We start from the raw sequence: 23,396 nt of genomic DNA, 5'->3' as shown, positions 1-23,396 counted from the left end.
CCACAGCCAAAATGAGCGCAGCCGTTCTGGGAGGGGGGCGCCGGCTGGCGGCGAAGAGGTCTGAGGACCCCCCGCACTGAGGCCGCGGGGGGCGTGCAAGGGGCGGCCAGGGCTCGCCAGGGCTCGCCAGGCCGGGCGCCTCCCAGGACGGCGGGGAGGGCAGCCTGTTTACCCAGGAGGGCTGCACTGATAGCACGTTTCTCTAGTTTACTTTGCCTTCCTTGGGTTTATTGTAAAGGGGTAAAGTTTTCGGATCCGTCACGTGACCCTGACAGGTCCTGCCTATGGCGCGGCAGACCACCCACGCCGAGGGCCATGGACCTGCTTAATAGAAACAGGCTTGTAATTGTGAGTCCGCGCCGCACTCCGCCGAAAGCCTGCGGCGGCCCCGCGCGCCGGGGTTTTTACACTTTCCGTTCCTTTTGTAAAGAAGGAGGAGGAGGAGAAGACGAAGACGAAGACCGGGGAAAGAAACGGCGACAGGGCAGACAAAGAGACCCGCGGCGACAGGGCCCGGGGGAGACGAAGGGAGACAGAGCCACGCAGCACCAGTCAAGGGGGGCCCCGGGAAATTAATAAAAGGAATTGATGTGAACCTCACGGCCAGCGTCCGCGCCATCGTCAGCTGCGCTCCGGCCAGGGGCTGAGGCCGGCTATGGTGAGTGCGCGGTGCCCCCGGGGACGCCCCGCGCCTAGCCCCGACCCCTGGGCCGGCGAGGAGGGTGGGTGGCCGGAAGGCAGCAGCTCCGGGGTGCCGGATCTGGGTCCGCATCCCCACGCTCGCCTGCAGCTCTTACGCCGGGACCCCTACCCCCAGGCCGGCACGGCAGGGAGGAAAGATGTCTGTGGCGCGCCGGGGAGAACGACTCAGGGGGGAGTTCCCACGGAGGGGGTCGCCTGGGATCCTATTTGCACGCTTGAAAGGGTCGCCACCTTGGTTTCCGTTCCTCGAGCCGGGTGGTGACTACTGCCTGGTCAGCGCAGGCAGCGCGGCTGATGGAAGGGTTGGTGGCGGAGAGTGACAGCGCTGGGGGGCCGGCAGGGGGCTGCTCAAAGGAGCACGTGCGCCGCAGACGCTTTTCTGGGAGCAGGGGACGCCAACTGGGGACCAGTGCACCCACACATAGGGCTGGCGGCGGCGCGCGCAGACACCTGGCTGAACGTGACACCTAGAGCGGAGAGAAGCGCCTTGTCAAAGCCGCCGGCTCCTCCCTGCTGTGGTTCTAGGGAGAAAAGAGGCCAAGGGCGCTTTGAGTTCACCGCTGGGCATGGATAGAGGAGAGGGGTGTGTGCTGACTCCTGAGCCTACGGAATCGGGCACTCTGGTGCCTGTCACCCATTAAAGAGGTGGGCGGGTGGCGCAGTGCCCAGAACGATGTGTGGGGCCTCAGGGGAGCCTCGAAGTAGGTTTTACTGACCCAGACCTTCATGAAATGAGTCGTTCCCAGCACAGGAACCCTCCCGCTCCCAAAGACTACTTTCAATGACACGTGGTATGTCTTCATGCATTTAAGTTCGTGTTTAAAACCTCTAGTTGTTTCTGATGTCAGTGTCTGTCTTATTAGGAGTCTTATTCATGAACGACCCCAGAGACCCGTGTTGTGTTGGACTCAGATGAGAGGATCATCTTCCCTCTTATTCTATCTCCCTTGGAACTAGGTAGAAATACTGAAGACCCTCACTGGGTACCCAGCCTCTAAATAGTTACTAATTGAACCACTGAGTTCTTGAACCACAATCGTCATTTTTCACCGTTCTGTGTGTGTTCGAATTGTTTTTCCTTCTTCTTGGCTCTGGTACTTCAACATGCAATTAGTTGCCTCCACAAAGCAAGACAATGCTTTTTGGTGTCATCCTTTGTTACTGTAACATATTATTTCTGGGTGGTTCCTCAGGATACATTGTTGCCTCAGGTGCATTGTGCCCTGTGTTGTAAAACAAGGGTCTTTCAAATGTGAATGTGTGTGTTCCAGTTGTCACCCAGCTTCCTTCCACCAGGCAATAAAATGACTTTGAATCCATGATCTTTTTAAATTAAAATGTTGAACCAAAGTGACACCAATAGGCCCTGCCATCTTAATATACCAGTTAGCTTTATTTTAAACTCATGGTGAGAAGTGTATCTAATTTCTGGCTATATAATATTTTATCATAATCTGACAAGCCATTTGAACAGGAGTTAGCACCATTTGGAACTGTTTTGTGAGTAGAGATTTTTGACAGATTGCTTTCAATTGTCTACAGATAAGAAATTTGTAAAATAAAGATGGATGAAAAATGCCCACCTTCCCCGTTCTGCCTCTCTCCCTCCCCCCACACCTTTTATTTTCTGCAGCCTCTGCCACAGTGTATAATGCCCCATTGAGACATGTAGGCGTGATGTGTAAACCGGATTAGGAGTATGAAAGAAAGACACACAATAAGCTGGAATTGTTTTACTTCCCTTTCATTTCTCATGCCTATATCTCTAATAAATTTGCTCCAGCAGTGGGTCAAAGGGATCATGTTGCTCAGCTTCTTTTTCACGCAGGACCCAAAGGCAGGGAGCATTGAAACGCACTGTGTGCTTTCTTCAAGAGTCAGAGCAGGGTACAGGGAGGTAGAGAGATGATGGGAGAGAAATGGAGGAGGAAAAAAATGCTTGGGGTTTGAGTATTTCAAGAACACATCTCCATCTATCAGAAATAGATAGCAAAGGAAATATGTAGCAAAGGACATATTTAAAGGGGGGGGGGAGTCCATACTGAGTCTTCTGTCAAGTTCACTGAAGACTCTGCAGTTAGTGACATTCTTAGCAAAAGGAATCTGTAGCTTTTGGTTCTGCATTTAAAGCTAATTCTTCACGTATTTAAACCTGCAGTGGTTGGCTCCGTCTTTTCTAGGACCTTCTGAAGATACCTCCCCTTTGCTACCCTCCCCACCCCCAGTCCACTGTGTGCTCCTGGGTCTGTACTATGGACCCTTTCATTTACTCCTTTGTGGAGTTGGGAGCAGCTTCCCATTAAAGGAGATCAGAGGTAATTAGCAGCATTATTTTGACAAGTTGGCTAGAGCAGTTCCCCTTCCTCCAGCCTGGGGGGCTGGTGGGGGGGAGTTAGTAAGGGCAGGAAGCTGGAGGTAGAGAGAAGCGAGGGGAGTCAAGCCCAATGGTTTTACACTTTGGTGACTTCAGGATCTTTCCTTCCCTCCTCCCTGAAACCGTTTAGGATCATTTTCTGCCATCTCCCTGTACAGTCGGTATAAACACACAGACTGCCAGTGAGCAAATAAGACATTCGTGGAGAGCCAAGAAAATGGGATAAGATGGTGGCAGATTGGCTTAAGGCTTAATTCTCATTCAAAATGCATTTGAACTGCCCAGGCCCTAGCCTAACACTCGTGTCCTGTCCCATCCATACACTGAACACCACATCCTCCTCCCTTCTCCATCCTATGTAGAAGCCGTACATAGAATATCACATCCCCTTCCTTGCTGCATCTCATCCTTGCAACAAAAATATTGTAGGATTTTAGCATCATATTTGCAATTCTTTGAATTTCTGGAAAACTATTAAACTTGATGTGGGAAAATTATGACTAAGCCTAGGGTCAAATGGCTGGAACATCTCTGCCCCTTTATTCATTTATCTGGATCTTAAAGATCCACTTAGTTTCATCTGAGAAGCCAGTGAAAAGTTAAACCTCAACAAGTCTGGCACCCGTAAGTTTGCACCATTGGAACATTCCAACACAAAGGACAGATGTTTTATCTCAAGTGTCATCTTAGCACTCGGACAATCTGATGTCATTTTTGAGATGTGTGTGGCATGGCTGTGGATCTCTGAAGCACTGGAACAGAGAGGGGAGGAGACAGAAGATCCAGAGCTTTGAAGGAATCCTTTATGGAAATCTACAGTCTTGGATTATGATGGGGAGAAAAGAATGACAATTTCTGTTTTCACTTAAGCTTAAATTGGAAGAGGGGACGGTCACTCAACTCTACCCTCACAGAGGCTGGCAACTTCTGCTTGCCAAGGCCTTAGGCTCTCAGTTATCTGGGGAGTCACCAGGCAGAAAGACCCTTAAAGGGATTGTACAGCCAGTAGACACCTTAGCAGGCCTGCCTCCTCCACTCTGCCCTTCAGGTTTGTGGAATCCTTGCGGTTAGCAGGAAGTTAACAAACCCGGTGTGGCTCAGCGGTCCCCTGCACAGGGCATGCATATTAAAGCCGACAATGCTTACAAATGTAAATAAGGGTAGATTGATTAGGAACAACATTATCGCTGGGAATGTCACACTCACAGGCATCAGCAATGAGGCAAATTGGGGGCAGCCTCGGTCCTGACCACCCAAGTCGAGCAGCCTTTTTAGACTGGCTCCTCTTCCCTTTCTTAAAACGTTACAGAAACAAGGCCAATTAGATCCCCAAAGTAATTCATCTCTATGAAAAAAGCAGACCACAGGGGAAGTGGCGGGTGGGGGCTGGGGAGATTAAGATAGGGCTTGTTAGAGAGAGCCTGGGGATTGCGTCCTGAAACCTACGGGTAGAGTTTACAGGTCAGGACCATTGTCTGGGATGCTGAAAAGTTAACCTATCAAACAGCGGGCGAGGGGTTTGCTGAGCTCTGCAGACCTCAGGGTTCCATGTTCAAAACGTTTAAGAATTAAGTCAAACCGAGGGAAAAGCGTCCGAGTGGAAGAGACTTTGCATAGCTAGACTATAGTTCCATTCTAGAATCCCAGAATCCAAACGGCTATATGCAATCGAAAAAGTAAAACCCTGGGGGTGGGTGGGGAGCAAGTGCTTAGGAGTAAAATACTGTAAGGAATTTGAAAGAAAACTTTCATAGGGCTATGTGGCTAACTGCCTGCCATACATATAGCCAGCTTCAAATTTAAAATCACTCTGACCTTTGAACTCAGGGTGTCACCCTCGAGTATTGAAAACAATCCAATTTCTAAGAGCAAGAAATATGAAAGCTAAAATAGTAGTTCATCCTTTTTTGCTTTATGCTGATAAACTATCAGAGAAAAGGATTTTACTCCAAGGCTTAGCAGCTCCGCTTCCAGCACTTTGCTCGCTCTTAAGGTTGTGTCCTTTCCCTCACCCTGCAAGCCTTCCCTTAAGGATTTTTCAGTTGCACTTCCGAAAGTCAGTCGTTGGAAAATCACGTGCTCCCTGGTGTTAGGAATTTTGAATTTCCGCGCTGGCCCAGCACCCAGGTCCTCTTCCTTATTCTATGAGCACCCCCAAACACTTCTACTCGGTCACTGGTCTCTCAGATTCACCACCCGGCTTCAGGAATCACTCAGGTTTTGTGGGTTTGGGATTCAAGAAGGTAGAGCGTCCTAAGGAAGTCCGGAAGGAGATGAGGCTGGAGGGTGGTTAGGCAGGCTAGGCAGAGGCGAGAGCCTGCAACGCGGTGGGAGGGAAAGGCCCCCTGGGAGCCGCGTGCACTGCCCCTGCCTAGCCACAGCCTGCGCCACTGAATGGAAGGGCCGAAGCGCAGCCATTGGCCGTCAGCAGGGAGGCTGTGCACGCATTGGGCAGCGCGAGGGGGCCGGGCCGCCTTCAGGAATGTACTACGGCGTGTCCGGCACGTCTGTCCGCGCCGGCCAGGCGCGCACACCGTTCGGGGCCCCGGAAGGCGGTACGTACCGCGGTGAGGGCTCAGGGCGCGCAGGCCCAGCGAGCCGACTGGGTTACCTGCTGTGCCCGCGCCCGGCGCAGGCCCCGGACCAGAGCGCGCGTGCGCGCCAACGCGTGCGCGCGGACGGGCCTCTCGGTCTGGGTCACGTGGCGGACCAAGCTCCGCCTTCTCCCCGCTCCTCCCCCTTTCCCTCCATCTGGGTTTCTTTCTTTCCTTTTCTTTCTTCTTATTTTTTTTTCAATGAACACACACCGTGTGCATCTTAAAGCCACACTGCCCCATTTCACGGCTTCTGTTGGCTTCTTACTACTCCGGTTCCCTCTACAGTTCAAGTGGGAAAAGAAAAATATAGGATGTAGCAGAATCCAGTGTTTCTGGGTCTGGTGTCTACTGAGGGAGGAACTTGAAAACTTATTGGAGAATGGAATGTGCTTTCTTAAGTCCCCCCCCCCCCTTAAAGAGCGTAGTTGTAGACAGTTTAATTTGTCGCTGGTTCCAGGACTCCCACCACCCCAAAGGTCGCTTGTTTTTTGTTCAATGTAAAGCAAATCCCCGGGATGTCTTAGTGACACTGGACGCAATAGCAGTACAAATCCTCGCGATCTGCCCACAATTTGTTTCAAATGAATTCGACATCAAAGTCTTTATTCTCTCCTACGTCACACTATTAAATATTACAGGATGCATACCGAGTTTTATTTTTTAAAAGCCTAAAATTGACTTTATGTAAGAATATGATTAATTAAAGGGGGGGTCCGATGAAACCCAAATAATCAGAAAATCTCTCAATTTCATTTCTCCGGGCTCCTGAAAAGATTGTTTCTTTTTATATATTAAAGAGTCAAATAAAAAAAAAGCCTCGACTTCTACGAGACTATGTGTCTGGGTTCTCTTTTCAAACTTTCAAATTGGACTGTGCTGTTGTGTATGGGTTTTTTTTTGCGGGGGGGTGCCAGGGGATTTTTTTAAATGGTGGCGTTTTCCCAACATCCTTGCTCTCTTTAGCTTTCCATTTTGTTTATCTTAATACGAGGCGTTGTTCCCTGCGAGAGTCTAAGTCTTGCCTTTGGTTATAAAAGAAAAGAGGAGAAAAAAAAAATTGGCACACACTGGCGCACTATCCACCACCCTGTCATTATTGGTGCAGGCCTGGGAATTCAAGGCGGACCTCCCAGTATCTGCTGCAGCTTGAGGCCAAAGAGCCTCTAAAAGGGTTTTCTTTGAGGAATCTCAGAAATTGTTTAAGCGCTTAAAAAAATATTACATATCCCCCGTGTCTATTGCGAGGCAAATGCTCCTGTATGTGTGAGCGTGTGCGTGTGTGTTTGCGCGCGCGCTCGCAAAAGCCGTCTCACAAAAAGAAGACACTGTTGAAAAGAAAAGAAATAAGAAAGAAAGGAGGGGGAGCATTCCTTAATGGAAGTATTGCATGAGAGAAGGTTGGCGCTGAGCGAGTCCCCCCCCCAGCCGGGGATGCACACACGGGGGTTGCCTACCTGGGTGGTCTCTCTACTTTGGTGAGCTGTTGCTAAGCAGCTAATAATAGTCATGTTTGCTGAGTAATTTCTGCCCTCCGTGAGCCAATCGCGTCGCAGAAACCCAAGCCATCTGACAGCCCCGGGGGCGGGAGTTCCAGCCTTTTTCTCTTTCGCTCGCTCTCTCCCCCTCCACCCCCTCCCCTCCTCCTCCTCTTTCTCCAAATGGAGAGAGTTCTTTTTTTTCTTCTTCCATCTCATCTATTGAGTCAAGGAGCTGCTGCGGCCGCTGCCCGCTGCACACACACAGAGCGGAGTCCCCAGGTCCCGGGAGCGAGAGAGGCGCGCGGCGCGGGGGCAGAATGGTCCAGCGGGTTGGTGAGGAGAACAAGAAAGCAGAGTCCGGGACCGAGCAGCCACCGCGAACCCAGCAGTCCGAGAACGAGCAGCCGCTTCAGAAGCCGCCACCGCCAACCCCAGCCGCAGCACCACCACCACCACCAACAGCAGCAGCAGCAGCAGCAGCAGCGGGAACAGTGGGAGCAGCGGCTGCCCCGGCCCGGCATCGCTGAGACCCGCCGGGCACCGTCGCGTCGCCGGCAGCGGGCGCCGAGGAAACCAGCGCGAGTGGCGGGGGTCTGCGCGCGCCTTCTGCCGTGAAGGGGTCGCGGCGCGGGGCGGGGACGTCTGGAGGGACTTGGGGACCGCGAGGCGCGCCCTGGAAGCGCCGGCTCTCGCCCTCCCGCGAGCTGGATGTGGGCAGCGGCGGCCGCAGAGACCTCGGGACCCACGCGCAATGTGGCAATGGAAGGGGCAGGGTCTGAGTCCCCGGCAGCGGCCACGGCCGCAGCACCCGCAGCGCCCGCCGTGTGAGCGGCAGCAGCGGGTCTGTCACCCGGAGCCGGAGTCCCCGGCGGCCAGCAGCGTCCTCGCGAGCCGAGCGCCCAGGCGCGCCCGGAGCCCGCGGCGGCGGCGGCAACATGGCCTCGGCTGGTAACGCCGCCGGGGCCCTGGGCAGGCAGGCCGGCGGCGGGAGGCGCAGACGGACCGGGGGACCTCACCGCGCCGTTCCGGACCGGGACTATCTGCACCGGCCCAGCTACTGCGACGCCGCCTTCGCTCTGGAGCAGATTTCCAAGGTGCACGTCTGTTCCCTCCTCCCTCTCCACTCTTCCCTCTTCTTCCTCTTTGGGATCCCTGCCACACACGCACACAGACACCCTCCTGAAAAAGCAGAACACAAATGAAGGTTGAAAATTTCAAACCCTCCCTCCGGACTTCGGAGGAAAGGGCTGTCTGAGGTCCGCAGGGGGTGGAGGGGTGCGTGCGTGCGTGTGTGTGCGTGTGTGGTGTGTGCGCGCGCACACGCCCTCCCTGGTGTGCCTTTTCCGGAGCTTTGGAAACCGTCCTGAGTGGACCACCTCCAGGGCGGCTGCGGTGCAGCGTTGCCCCGGGCCCCAGCGCCCTTCACCCGAGTCCCTGCCCTCGGTTGCAGCCTTAAACCTCCGCGTTGCCACATTTCTTAACCTCTTCGAGGGGGAGGCGGAGTGGAGAGAGGCGGAGAGAGGCAGAGGGGAGGGAGCCAAAGTAAAGGTGGTTTCCTTTTTTGGCAGCCGGTTCTGCTTTCGTTGAGCTTGAAATCTCTGCTTCCTTAAAAATTATTCTCGGGAGAGGACGTCCCCTCTCTTCCAGGTTTTGGGCCGCCTCTTCTCCCAGCCTGCCGGAGAGAGGGGCAGTTGTAAACAAGTTGCCACCTTAAATCTTCGGTGCTGGTGTGCGGAACGACCGGGTTCATTGTGTTTACGAGGCTGGCTGAAATGTGTGGAATCCGGGGAAGGCGAGCACCTAGCCCGGGGCCGGCCGGGGCCCTGGCCAGCACCAGGGCTCCGCCGTCCCGAGAGCAGCCTGCGCCCAGCCGGGACCCCTGCTGGCGCCGGCTTGGGCCTCTTCCCCGTATACTCGGCTATTTTTTTTCTTAAAAGATTTCACCAGGAGGGAGTGGGAGAGGAGGGAAAGATCCTTGTGGCCGCCCTCTTCCGAGCACAAATAGTGTAAGTTGCAGATGGCTGCCGCACTTCCTAACTGTGCTCCCGCGTCGTCTTCCAAGGCCGAGGCAAAGTGTGTGGAGCTAGCTCTGGGCTGCCGGGCTCACCACGTGGATCCCCGCGTGTAGCCACGCCAGCCCGGGGGCCAGATGGGCCACGGTCGCTGCATATTGTCCCTAAGTGCGCTTGCGTTCTTCACCCGCCCTCCGGCGTACCGGAGGAGGCCCACGGCTGGAGCAGGACTTGGAGCAAGGGAGGTCGTGGCCTGGTGATTTAAGTGTTGGACTTCTCTGCCCTCCCTCTCCAGGTCCGGGGTACTAGTGCCTGCCTGCCGTTGGCGGCTCCTCTGTTAGTCTCTCTCTCACCAGCACGCCAAGTCTCATTCAGGGATAGTGCTAAGGCCACGCGTGGGGGCGCCCCGTGGTCCCTAGAGTGCAGTTCCCACGCTGCACCTCGCTCTGATTTACAACCTAGTCCCCCATGCCCACAGAGCTCCCTTGGATCGGTCCAGGTTCCAGCCCCGAGGGCAAGTCCCTGCGCCACGGCCGCCCACACCCCCCACTTCTGGGTTGGGGGGTCCCCAGGCGGGTGTGCGCGGATAGCGACTCCCCGGCGTTCACTCCTCCCTTCTGCTTCGTCCCCAGGGGAAGGCTACTGGCCGGAAAGCGCCGCTGTGGCTGAGAGCGAAGTTTCAGAGACTCTTATTTAAACTGGGTTGTTACATTCAAAAGAACTGCGGCAAGTTTTTGGTTGTGGGTCTCCTCATATTTGGAGCCTTCGCTGTGGGATTAAAGGCAGCTAATCTCGAGACCAACGTGGAGGAGCTGTGGGTGGAAGGTAAGAGACCCGGCGCCGCTGGCGCGTCCTTCGTCTTCCTTCCCTTCCTTCCCTGTGTTTGATAAAGATATTTGCCAGCCTGCACCTAGGGCCTCGCTGTGGCCAGTGGAGCCCCTGCCCGCACCAGGGGCGACTGTTTATTGTTTGCACGCCTGGCCTGCAGCCAGGCCCTCCCGACAAAGGCCGCGCTGTAATCTACTCGGGGCGCTGCGCCTTGCTAGGTGTGGTGGGAGAGAGTGGCGGGGGCGCGAGGCCCCTGCGCGGGACGGACCACTCGGCAGGGCCGAGGAGGGGGGTCCTTGAGGTCGGCCACAGCCGCCCGCCTGGCTTTGACCAGGGTGCCAGCGGCCCGAAGAAGGCCTCTCGGATCTGGGATCCTGGGCTCGGCTTTCTTCCCTCCCCCCACCCACCCACTGCGTCTGCCGAGAAAGAAGAGGGGGTGGAGGGCAAGGCCACCCCTCTAGCTGCAGGGAGTGTGCGCGCCCCCGGGGCGCGCGGGGGGCGGGCGCCGCGCGGGCCTGCGGAGGCGGCCGCGTGTGTGGTCCTGATTTTGGACAGCTTTCAACTCTGGGGGAAAAAAACATTTGTCTCAAGGTACAAAAAAAAAGGGGGGGCGGTGGGGGGGTTGAAAAAAATAGTAAAGCCCAAACTGGAACGCGTGTTTTCAAAATAGATTAACGTTTCCTCGCGAGTGGGGGCTTTTTAAATGGAATTATTCTGGGGGAAGGCTGCATTTGGCAGGCTTGCAAGAAAGAAATGTTTTTTTTTTTTTTAAAGAATGCAGGTTTGATAGGAGGGGCCACGGGAGCTCCCCCTGGGGTTTGTGTGCCGGTCTTTTTTTATCCACGTTCCTCGATTTGGGGGGTTGAGGACCTGCTTTAGAAAAGGACTTCTAAATTGAAACTAGGTTCGCCGGTTTCCCCCACCCCCACCCCCATGGACGATTTTATGCCCTTTGTGATTACAAGCTTTCTTTTCCCTTTTTCTTCGTTGGTCGTTTCTCAGTTATCTCTTTGAAAAGTATCAGTCCCTTGTTTGAAAACATTTCAGCCTCGGGCAAACACTGCTTTGGGCATCTGAGTTAGTTGGGCAGATGTTTCAACTCCTAATATCTGGTGCGTGTCTACTGTAAGCCACCCAGGATAAAATTTGGAAACCGGAGTTAATGAGTTAATGCCCCTCCCCTCCACACACATACACAGTAAAAACTAACCTTCCAGAATATCCACCTTTCGGTGTTCTGCAAGCTAATGAAGTATTTAGTTGAAAAGTGACAATTAAAATAATAGTTGAAAAGTAACAATTAATAATCCAAATTGTCAAAAGCAGAACGCATTCCTGCCTTAAGTAGCTTGGTTAATGAATACAAAGGTGTCCTTTGGATTGATTCCATTAGGTAATTTACTCTACTTTGCTTCCTTGTCATTGGTGTTCAGGGACTAGTTTTATTGAGCACCCACTTAGTCCCCTAGCAACAAGTTTCCTGAGTTTCTATACTGTTCTAGGCACTGTATTGGGAGACACTGCCCAGAGATCTGTGCTTCAGACTTGTGGAATTCAATGTATTTTCACCGAGTTTAGGTTTACACTTGGACTGGTCCATGAAAGTTTAATTAGGAGAAAAAAGGTCTTAGTGATGTCTTGAGGCAGACAGGAGTACTGGAGAGACGAGCAAGAGGATGCTGTAGTAAGAAGAGGCCGCTGCTGACAAGACACCCGGAAAGGGAAGTTAAGGTCCTAGGCCCAGGAACTGACCAGCAGGGCTGTAGTGTAGAAATAGAGCTAGTGGTTCCACAGTTGACTTTTTCCACCCTGATGACCGTGCACTATTTGGTTTTTAGTAGTTGAAGCAGTTGTTTCAAGAAGGACATGAGATTTATGGAGACGGACTGCAGGGTTCAGAGGGAAGATGGTCAGTGTCGGTGGGGGGGAGGGGGCGCGCACCCAGGCCTGCTTTGGGCATCTTGAATGCCCCTCCCCTACACACACACACACACACACACACACACACACACGACACTAGTACAGACCATACTGCGGCCCCATTATGCTAGGCAAACCCTCCACATCCCCAACTCTAGGCTCGGGGTCTTAGCTCCTTCCTGCATTGGCATTTTAGTATGGCTCATTGGTTCCTGGGAACACTTAACACCTACATTTTGAGCAACCACCACACTCCAGGTAGTATGTATTTTTTTTATAGGTCTTAGAACTCAATAAAGTACCTATACATGTATGTGTATAATGTTCCCCATAACAGCTGTCCCTTTTTTCAAGTGACAACTTTTCCAATAATGACCATAAATGGTCATCTGCATTTCCATTCATGTTCACTTTGCCTGGCATTCATTGATTTCGGCTGTTTAGTTTGATATTGACTTGGCCTCATTCATTCATTTATTCATTCTTGCCTTCTACAAGAAGCAAGTTTCATAAATTAAACTAGACAAGGGGAACCCAGTGTCACAGTAACCAGAGGTCTTGTTTATGTTGTATGGAATTTAGTGTTCTCCTGTGAGCCTTTGCTTTGAGGAGTAAATTCCTGGTGGTGGTGGGTGACAGTGGAGGTCGGAGAGTCACATCGAGCAGCAGGCCCAAGCTGAGGTTCATCTTTGCTCCAGTTTCTTCATTATCACTGTCAGTGAAGCCCGCTGTTGCCTGATGGTTTCTTCAGGTTCTGAGTGTGATGACAGGAGCCGCGCGCTCGCTGTGCACACAGACAGACGAGCTTGCTGTGCACACAGACAGAGAGGAGAGGTCTCCACATGTCCTCAGTTAGGCATCACAAGAGAGGAAAGATTTTAAGAGAAAAGGGAAGCTGGGGGCACAGGTTAGAAAGTTTGCTGTTCCTCCTGCCTTTGTGCCTGTGTGGGTGTCTTCACACAGGCTTACCATGTGCATTCTGTCTGCCAAAATATTTTTACTATGGCTAAAAAGTTAGGGGAATCTCCTCGACAGCCATATCTTTGCCTTGACTTCGTGGTATAACATCCTGAAGAAAAATGTAAGTTATTAAGATAGTCAATCCATCCACCACAAAGATGAAACCATTGTTTCCCTCCCTCCCTTCCCACAAGTGCACACCTTCTGTGCATGCATAAGTGATAATGTTTTTGATGCTGTTAAGATGTTGGTTTAATGATTGCCTTTTGAGAAACTTTCCGTCATACGTGAGGTGTCCACACACCTGAGTCTTAGGGTGTATTTTTTTTTTAAATGTCACAGATGTCAACAAGAGTTTACTTGTGAGTGGGCCAGAAAGGTTTGGTAAAGACTTTGGTGTGGTTGGGCACTTACTATCACAGAAACGTGGTAGCACATAAACACAAAACCACGCGTGGTTATTTCCAAAGCAGATGCATTTGACCAGTGTGGGTTCTCTGTGCTTACTCTGCACCAGGCACTGCCCGAGATACTTGAGAAGAAGAATGGTGGCCATCTATAGATGAGTCGGTAGATGGTTAATTGCCAAGTTGTTAGGGAAATCAGGGGAGACTTCCAGGATGGTCCCAGGCTTGGGAGGGTGGAGATGAGGAATATTCTAGGCATAACGAAGAGGATGGGCGAAGACTCAAACATAATAATAATAATTTGTGGTAGCCTTCAGTGTTCACCTTCCAGTGACCATTGAGGGTGTGGATGAAGTAGGGGTTGGGCATCTGGTGGTTTGGAAGGTCTACAGGGGTGTGTGCCATGTAGAGTGGGTAGGGCCCATGTGGGCTCTCCAAGATGCTCTTACAGATCTGTGGTTCTTAGCTCTTGGTCCCCTCCCTGATCCCAGAAGTGCTTGCATTTGCTTCTCAGGGTGCAGACGGGAACGGTTTTTGTTTTGTTGTTTTGATTTTGATTTTGAACTGTGCCCATTTCTCAGTGGCATTGCTTTCCTTTGAGTTAGCAGATCTGCTGTCCTGGCTCCTTAATATCTGCTTCCCCTCTGCGCACTCCCTCCCTCCCCTCCCCTCCCCTCCCCAGCTTTGTGTCACAAGTTTGTTGTCAAGGTACTCTTGTGACAGAATCTTCATTTATCTCCCGAGATAAAAGCTTAGCCAGCGCCTGGCCTCCTTTTCTGAAAAGGGCAACAACCTTGAAATGACTCCATATTGCCCTGGTGTTTGATTGTTAAGGGCTTTAAGGCCAGTATCGGGAAGGAAGATGAGAATTTATTAAAGAGAAATAGGAGATTTTGCTTTTTTAAAGAAATGCTTATTTGATGGGCTGTCTCACTCTCAAATCTGTACTGTGTGTTTTCTGTGGGCTGTGCACAGTTAGAGTCACCATCCTGCCGTTGCTCAGCCTCGGCACTCTTGCCATGTGAACCTGGATGATTCTCCACCGTGAGAGGCTGTGCACCCTAGAGGGTGTGCAGCAGAATCCGTGAATGCTGCCCACTAGGTCCCAGCAACACTGTCCTGTTCCTCATACCCATTCATTGTGAGATGCCCCAACCGAGAACCACAAGAGTTGGATGATAAGTGGCTGATAGAAGACCTGTGGTTTGCAGGTTTAATTGGGTCTGCAAAGGCATCACTGTGGGGTGTGTGTGTGTGTGTGTGTGTGTGTGTACAGTTTGATGAACAAGTGCACACAGGAGAGGTGCAGGCGTGTTGTTGGTGTTCCCTTTGTACCCAGAGAAAAATGAATGACAAGTTAAAACCACCAGTAAGTACTTGCAAAGGAAACAGCAGGTGGCTCAGGTATTCCCAACGCTGGGCAGATGCTGAGCTCTGTACCCATCTCTAGGCTGCCCACCATTCGTGACCCACCAAGAAGTTCGTTCATAAGCCAGTTTGGGTCATGGACTGTTGCAGATGCATCCAGCGCCGCTTGGAGCTTCCAGGAGATGACAGCTTCCAGATGTATGAGCCGCCTGGTCTGTGTGTTTAGGTTATGCACCACAGCTGATGCCGAGATTAATGCTGGCTGGAGAGCTAGGGAGATTGGTCTGCTTTTCACAATACCATGTTTATGTTTCATTTGGATTTCGCCTTCAGTGCTGACCTGCCTGTGACCCCTGGAGCCCTATCCACTTGGGGTGAGGTGGTACTTACTCCCGCTTGCTTAATTTCTCTTGCTGGGGGGTAGTGAGGGGTTTCTGGATGCAGAAAGGGGCTTCTGTGGCTGCCTCCCACACCATGCGTGCCTGAGAGTGAACCCCTGAAGAGTGCTGTGCTCAGGGGGTGATGTGTCAGGGCTCTTGAATACAATGTTTTACAGTGATGTGGAAGGAGACTAGATTTCATGGAATCCGTTTTGCACAAAAATCTTTCATTTCTTGGCAACAATATTTTGACACTTTGGGGTGGGGGAGTGAGGGGATTATCCCTAAAAATTACTGTACCTCTACGATTCTCATTCTACTGTTATTTCCGGTGCCTGCTACAGGCTCCTGACAGGTGGCTCCCTTTCTCTTCTGTTCTATCTCTGGTCACCCATTTCTGCCCTCCTCCCACCCACCCACTCACTCCCTCCTAAATTGCTCCAGTTCACTTCCCCACAAGTGGGTCAGCTCTGCAAAGGTCTTTCTTCTGATCAGTTAGGAAAGAATTGGTAGATGTGTGTTTTTGAACCAGTGAGGTGAGACGGTAGCTTCAGAGCCTTTATATCCTTTGTGGGGTGTAGTGGGGTCCATGAAGTATTCTATTTGGTTCTGGCCAGCAGAGGAGTTGCTTTTTGCAGAATTACACGGTAACTTTTAAGAACCATGGACATGTTCTTTCTATGTGTATAAAATGGACAGAGTGTATGGAATAAATCTTAACCCCCCCCCCCCTTCTTGTGGCTCATAAGAATTGAGCCCTGTAGTCTCTGAGCTGCTGAGCGAGACACAAACTGTAACATTTCCACCCAGACACTTTACCTGCTTCAGCTTTTCCCTAAATGGACCCCACCAGAGCCTGTGGAAATACAGGGCTTTGATATAGATAGAAGAGGACTGATTTTCTTACCCAGTTGTTGGCTGACTCTGTAGCCTTAGATGTTCCCCCTCATGCAATAGTTCAGTTAATACACCAGAGTTCAGAGGTTCTGCTTGGGGAGGGGCAGTTCAGTGTGGACAGAAGGAAGACCCTTTTGGAGTCTTCTCAGTGGGAACAGTTTTTGCATGCACGGATACAACCAGGAGTGCCCCGGAAGTACAAGCCCTTCTGGCCTTTTCTTTGCTGCCAACCTCTGGATTTGGGCTCTTTACTAGGTTTCTCCCTCTCAAAGCAGATTGTGGATCCTTTTATATTAGACTGATACTTCCTTTATGTAACATGAGGGCCGGCTTGTTGGGGAATATGATTGACAGAATACAGACAATTCTCCCACACCACCTTTATACTGCTTTGCATTAATTTTTTTTCTGCATGTTAGCATTTAAGTAGATTTGGCAGGAAAAGTTTGCCTTCCTAGACAGTGAAATGCTGCCATCGAGAAACTGCCTGAATGTTGGGAGGTATCCAGAAAGTTGCATCCTTGTCTGCTGAGGGTGGCGGTTAGGGGGGTGGTGTTGGGATTTAACTGGAATTTAGAACATAGTTGGCAAAACCGTTGCCTTGTGTTAGGGAAACTTTATTTGGTGGACAAAGACAAGGCTGTTTGGAGAGATTTCATATGGGAAGGCAGGGCCTTCCTTGTAATCCAGAAACCCAGCTGTGAATTGGCCTGACTAGTTCACCTTACCTGTGGGTTCCATGGCACTGTCTGTGGAGGTGACACTGGTGAAGAAGCAGGTGTTCATGCGTGTCACGGTATACGCATTATATCCCTCCTGTTGGAATAAGCGAAGCTTCTGCAGATGTGCTCAGTGGAGCAGATGAGATGGTTTGCAGCTATTGACCAGGCATGGACAGAAGTCAGCAAAAGGACCTGGGAACGGGCTTTCAGTCAGTGTGCTTAAGGGCTTCTGGCTACCAGCTCAGGGATCCTGCCCAAAAATGCCAGATGTATTACATAGTCAAGGATTGCAATGTAAACACTGCTCCGTGCCACAAGGCAGGGTGGTCCATCTCCTATTTAAGAAGAACAGGAGATCCAGAGGACCAGAGCAGACCGTTGGCTGTCTGTCCACCGAGCACAGTGGTTCCGCTTGAGTTAGGGGCTGCACAATCAAGGTTTGGAAGCACAAGACCAAGATAGATTAACACTTTGGAAGGCTACAAGCAGTGTCCTATGTTAAAACGCCTTAAAGAAACAACTTGCCTTTCGTACAGGGGGTTGGAGATGGGGCTCAGTAGTACAGCACTTGCTAGCGTGCCCCAAACCCTGAGTTCTAGCCCTACTGATGCCAAAACAAACAAACAAACAAACAAATGAAAGTTGAATAGCAGGGGGTTTGGGAATGAGGAGGAAGAAAGCTATGTTCTTCCAGGAGCATCCTTAAGTTACTGTAAACAGTGTTCTTGCCATCTGCTCTAAATTAAGTTGAAAGGTGAGGGGAACCTAGACCTAGATAGGCCGGCTCTCCTCGGGACCTCCTACAGTGTCAGAGAAAGCCTGCCCTGTTGGTTCACCTTCTAGGTTTAAGCCCAAGATTTATCACAGGGCTGCTGCAGTGCAGCCCCGGGAGGTGGCTCAAGATACCATGTCAGATGCAGGGCTTTCCTGTTTGCTGTGCGTTCTAGAGGAAATCAGGATGCTGGGACTGGCCAAGGGGGCAGGTAGCTGGGCTCCTCCGGCTGCTACACACTCAGGTGTGTTTTTACAGTGCTGCAAACAGCTAAGAATGGGACCGTCTAGAGAGACCACAGAATGTGTATTCAGCCTTCCTCAGAAGGACCAGACTCACAGTGAAGAAGGGGGGGGCGGGGAACATATTTTGTGAGTTAGGAGGAAATCGGATTTTGGCAATTGTTAAAATAAGTGGTCTAATATTTTCCTGATTTAAGAAAGCCATCCATAGCATGCTCTGGAGCACTCCTTTAAGAAATGGTAATAGTAAAAACAGGAAATTTGAGATTACAGAAAATAGAGGCTTCTTGACTCCCTGCCTTTCCCTCCCCCACCCAGTTCGCCCATCCTCCCCACCCCCACCTTTTCCCTCCTACACTCCTCAGTCTCCTTTGCCCCTTTACTGGGAAACCAGAAACCTTTACAAAATAGTTAAACATCACGAAGGTCTCGTTCAGCCTAAGGAAGAAAATACCAAACCATTTTTTTTTTCCTAGCTGCCCAAGAGGTTATTTGTTTTTACCTGTTTCCCCTAAGGAAATTGTCATATTGTTATAATTAGTTTAAAATATGTCAAGAATCACACGTCATTTTAATCTACATGTGGTCCAGAAAAAGCACATCTAACACCTGGCTCGGTTGCAACCAGTGCTTGCAATTTGAGAGACTCTGGATTAGGACTAAATATCTGTTAGCTGCTCTCTCTAGAGATTTGGGGGATAGGATGACCCCCTTTTTTTCTTCTTCTTTTTTTTTTCTTAAAATAGGCTACAGTTTCACATGGGCTCCCCAAAGAAATCTCTCCCCTTTTTTGTTTCCCACACCAATTGATTTATCATTTTGCTTGCAAGCAGATCCAGAATGTTAGGGCAAGAACACACTCACTTTTCTCTCGTAACTTTTTTGTTGCGGACCGAAACCAGTTGACTTGAATAAATTTTTCTGAGGCCTGAATGTAGCCAGCAACGTGGAAAAATCTTGCCATTCAGGGCCGTCTGAATGTACATTTCAGCCACACAGTAAGCTGCATTGGTAAGCACTGGACTGCTAAATACAACCATTTTTCGCAGCAGCGAGTTAGACAGGTGATTAGCATAATTAGCACGGCGCAGCTATACATATGGTAATGCTGAGTGTGTAAGTGCCAGCTGCGGAGTAAAATTTATGTCAGGGGTCGGCAGGGCTGTGCGAAAGTATTGTGTCCCAGCTGCAGGTCAGGGCCGCCAGAGCTTACCTCCTTTTCTCTCGTTGGTGAATACGCCAAACAGAAGAGAAAGACAGAAATATAACAGGTACTGCTTGGACAGAACAGCCCAGTTCTGTGCAAGAGGAACCGTTCAGTAACGTTGCATACATCCATACATGCTTGTGCACACTTGCAGAAGTCCCATTGCTTTCTCTACAAGGGATTCTTCCTTCGAGAGGTCTTCCTGAGTGGGTATGGATGGGGGGTAGGTGGGAAAATGAACCTGAGGGTTTCCAGTAAGGGGAAGGGGAATTCCAGGCACTGAGCTATAAAAGGGCTTGGAAGTTGTGGTTTTGTCAGCCCTGCTTGCCTCTCCTCCCCACATTGTTTTCCTTCACATTAAGTGTGGGGAGAATTCCTGATTGGGTAGGACGCTGTTTTCCTCTTCAGGGAAAAGGGACTACTTTGGGCATGCGAGTTCTGACCAAAGGGCAAGGTTTCATTCATTGGTTGGACTCTGCCTAAAAGTACTCGTCTTAAAGTTAGGGAAAGTGTGTGTGTGTGTGTGTGTGTGTGTGTGTGTGTGTGAGTGTGAGAGAGAGAGAGAGAGAGAGAGACCCCACTGTGAGCTGCAGCATTTCCTATGTCTGTAATCACTGTCAGACTCACTAAATTCTTTACAGATAAAATAGAAAAAAATCAAGTAGGGTCCTTGCTTGAAAGAGCAGCCCTGAATGGCTCCCTCTTTGAAACGCCTGTTCAAGACGCAGTGAGGTTTTGTACGTTTTCCACCCGGAGCGTTCTCTTCTGTTCTTTCCTCCCCCACTTTTTTGGTTGGTGGCTGAAAGACGTGGTGTTGTTGACAGAATATAGTTCACACACCACGCTGACCCGGTGATGAGACTTCCTCCTGGCACCAGGGGGTCCTTATGTACCGTTCCCTAATCCAGCTAATCCTGATGGCAACAAAATCATGAAAGTGGCCCCCAGTGCTGCGTGTCTCCTTGCACAGATGTACAGGCAAGGCCAATGTGGCATTTCCCAGAGTCCAGGGAGCCTGCCTGCAAAGGTGGGGACTGTGCTTTCTCTCCTGCATGCCTGTGCAAGAAGAAGCTGGATACAAACTTTCAGAAGACTAGGGAAAACAGAAAAGAAGTCAGCTTCACTAAGATGGGAATTGGGCTTGGTGTCATGCCACAGCCATACCCAGCAAAGGGTGCTTTCTGCTTCTCTTTGGTTGAGACCGGGTCTCATGTAGCTGAGGATGGCTTTGAACTTCTGACTCACAAGGATCACCGAGCTCAGCTTTGTGTGTGCTAGGGAAACATATTGCCGACGGAGTGATCCTAACCCCCTTCTATTGTTTGCTTATTTATTTTGGTGTTTTGAGATGGTCTTACTATGTGGTCCTGACTGGCCTGGAACTTTCTCTGTAGACCAGGCTAACCTTATACTCACAGAGATCTGCCTTTCTCTGCCTCCCAAGTGCTGGGATTAAAGGCGTGCGCCACTATGCCAGGCAGCCCTTTTTATTTTTTAAAATTAAGAACTCAGGTCTTAACTAAATGCAATTACTTGTGCTGGTTTCCGGTTCCACCTCTTGGAGGTGCTCACTTTCTACCCAGTTTTCTGCAGAATAAACAGACTTGACTTGTAGAGCTTGCAGGTGTGGTGGTGTTCTGAGGGACGGAGACGTGTCTGGCTGGGACCTTTAGGAAGTCAGGGAAACAGGGCAGTTTGGTTTGAGTGAGCGCACACGCACCATTCCCTTGTGACTGAGGAAGAAGGGGCCACCAGCAGATGCCAGGCTGTCTTGGGAGCTGCTGCAGGCAGCAGGCCTGGTGGCTGAGTGCTGGGCTGACATGATTGCATCCGACAGGTTGAGTGGGTTGGTCTCAGGGAAGACCATTCAGAGGAAGCAGCCCTGGCTGGTAACAGATGGCACTGGGAGCTACTGCTCTGTGGAGTGGGGGTGGGCGGGGCATGGATGCCTGCCCAGTGCTCTGATGGGTGTCTGCCTGCTCACTCACCTGCCGCCAGCCCTCAGAGGTGTGGTCTAAGGGGTGTGGGTGAGTGAGAGAGTGGATGTGTTTTGCTCTCACCGGGTTTTTGTGTGGTCATCCTTTGAGGAGGGACCGGTGTGCTTCGAGCTGTCTGATTCCAGCATTTTCCCATGGTAGGCACTTCATACTCTCCTGATGAGAAGGTGGAGGAGGACGGCCCAGACCTTTGAGCAGGGATGGGTGGGCACAGAGACTAAACCTCACCCTGAGTTTTTAGCCAGCTCACTACCTACATCACTACCCTGTCACCTCCACACACTTTAGAAATGAACCGGTGCCATTGACTTCAGAGTTCCTTCATTTTAGCCGAGTGTGTATTTTGGCCCTCCTGGTAACTAGTCACATCACTGAATGAAGGACCTGAAGCAACTAGAGGGTGAAAATTTCTCTTTGAGGCTGCTAGATAATTCCCAGGGTTAATCAAATGTGAATGTGCACAGACCCCATTTTCCTAATTGGACTCTGAGTGGGTGCTTTTCAGGCTGAAAGGGTCATTTGTTTTGACTGACTGACTTTTTGGGGCTTTGGGGGGAATTAATATCTTGTACAGATGACTGCCTGTTCCCAGAGCTCTGTGCTGAGGCCATTCATTCATTTATTTGTGCAACACATTCTGAGTGTGTGCCATGGTCCCGGTTTGCCTCTGTTGCTGGCTCACGGTGGGTGGGGGGAAGGGGGGACACACCACCTTGCTGTCGACCTTCAGATCATCTTTCCGTATTGCACAAGAAGCTTTTATTGTGAGTGCTGGAGACATATTTTATTTAGGTTGCAGGAAAGGCGGTGGCTGTCCAGCAGGGGACATGGTAGGGAAGAAACTCTGGTCTACAGTAGATTGGAATGGTGCCCATCCAGAGGGTATGGCTTGGTTGAATGCCCTGCCCCATGCTTCCCTTTGGAAAACTGTGCTGGATGGTTTGAGGAGAAAAGGAGACACAGCCTGACTGAGAAATACTTTGCAGGAGCAACGTTTATAATTACCGGTGTCAGCTTTATATTTGTAGAGGATGACATATAGAATTTAAAAGAAAGAAGGGTCAGAATCAAAAGGAAAAGAAGGCTGTGGTCCATGGGGTCCTATTACACAGTACAGCCTCCTTAGCCACAACAAAATAATGAATGCAACAAATTTGTCCAGGAAATAAGGTGGAAGTTGTTTGTCTACGTCCTCAAAGCTCAAACTGTGAGTGTTGTACACTCTGGGATACACAGTTTGGTGCTCCCAGCCACCCGTGAGCTGTAGGGAAGCTGGCAGGGTAGTTGGATTAGTATAGCCCCATTATGGCCTGGTCAACTGCTCTGGTGCTCACAGCCAGTGTGACACAGCAGGCCCGGGTGGACGGAGTTACTCAAAGATTCTCTAAGCAAATAGTGATTTTTTTTTGTTTTGTTTTTGTTGTTGTTGTTTTTACGAGCTTGCAGATGGACAGTGTCACACAAATACGTAAGATTGTTTTGGTTTTTGGGATCCTGAGTCTCTTTCAGAGAGGCCAGTGGTTATTTTATTGTTAGAGATAATACATTTAGGAATGAGATGGATTAAAAGATCACGGTAAGGTGTATGTAACTGAGCCTGCTTATTTGTTAACTAGCTAGGATCTCACATAGTCCAGGCTGGTTCTCCATTAGCTAAGGATGTCCTTGAGCTTCTGATCCTCCTGCCTCTACACCGTGAGGGTCTGGATCACAGAACTGCACCCTACCTGGTTTATTCCATGCTTGGTGATTGAACCCGGGATTTCTTACCTCTTGGGGAAGCTGAGCCACACCCTCAGCTGTGAAGCTTACATTATTTTTACTTTCTTTATTATTTTTAATTATGTGCTTGTGGGTGTGGTCTGTATGTGGACATGTAAATGTGGTACCCAAGGAGGCCAGCTGGAGTTGAAGGCAGTTGTGAGTCACCCAGAAAGGGTGCTGAGAACTGAACTCAGGTCCTCTAAAAGAGCAGTCAGTGCTCCTAACTGCTCAGTCTCCCTCCAGCCCTTAAATTTGTTTTTAATTCCTGTTTCTAGGAAGTCTTTTCTTCTCACATGGTTTCCTCCCCTCCCTCCTTCCCTTCCTACTTCTCTCTTTCTTTTTTGGTTATTTTACAAGGAAGTCTGCATTGCAAAAAACTTAAAATGGGTTAACTCAAGAAGAAATCCAATAAATATTCATAGATCGTTACTGGGCAATCATGGATGTCACAGTGGTTCACTGATCCTGTGGCTAGCTAAGGACTACTGAATCTTATGGCTCATTTTCCTTAGGTGCTATCACATAGGTGAAATTTGGTTATTTATTTAAAAACTGTGCCAGAGGAACTTTGACCTTGAAGGTGGGAAAGAGACCAGGGCTTTAATATATATAATATATGTTGACTTTCTTAGCAAATTCATCCTTTCGTTCATTCTTGACATTGAACCTAGGGCCTCCTACATGTCAGCCGAACCTTCTTTCCTTCACTAAACTACACCCTAAACCCAAACAAGTTTATTTTAGGTTACAGAACTTAGTAAATCGGGTC

At 50.3% G+C, this 23,396-nt stretch overlaps 1 protein-coding gene across 3 annotated transcripts in view; it reads left to right on the top strand.

Moving 5' to 3' along the window:
- Positions 1 to 367: 367 nt before the first annotated feature.
- The window catches only part of Ptch1 (patched 1), a 65,596-nt gene continuing 42,567 nt past the window's right edge, over positions 368 to 23,396 (top strand). Inside the window, exons 1-2 of one of the 3 annotated variants that reach the window (XM_087896656.1) lie at positions 368 to 658; positions 9,796 to 9,988. In XM_087896656.1, the coding sequence (XP_087752782.1) occupies positions 656 to 658; positions 9,796 to 9,988 (196 nt within the window). In that variant the 5' untranslated portion in view covers positions 368 to 655. Of the gene's footprint in view, positions 659 to 7,308; positions 8,246 to 8,782; positions 9,158 to 9,795; positions 9,989 to 23,396 lie in introns of those variants that run through there. The other 2 variants (XM_087896655.1, XM_087896657.1) reach the window with 2 other exon arrangements.

Source organism: Myodes glareolus, chromosome 14, assembly GCF_982192425.1.
Source record: "Myodes glareolus chromosome 14, mMyoGla1.1, whole genome shotgun sequence".
Lineage (NCBI taxonomy): Eukaryota > Metazoa > Chordata > Mammalia > Rodentia > Cricetidae > Myodes > Myodes glareolus.
This window is presented reverse-complemented; position numbering and strand designations above follow the sequence as displayed.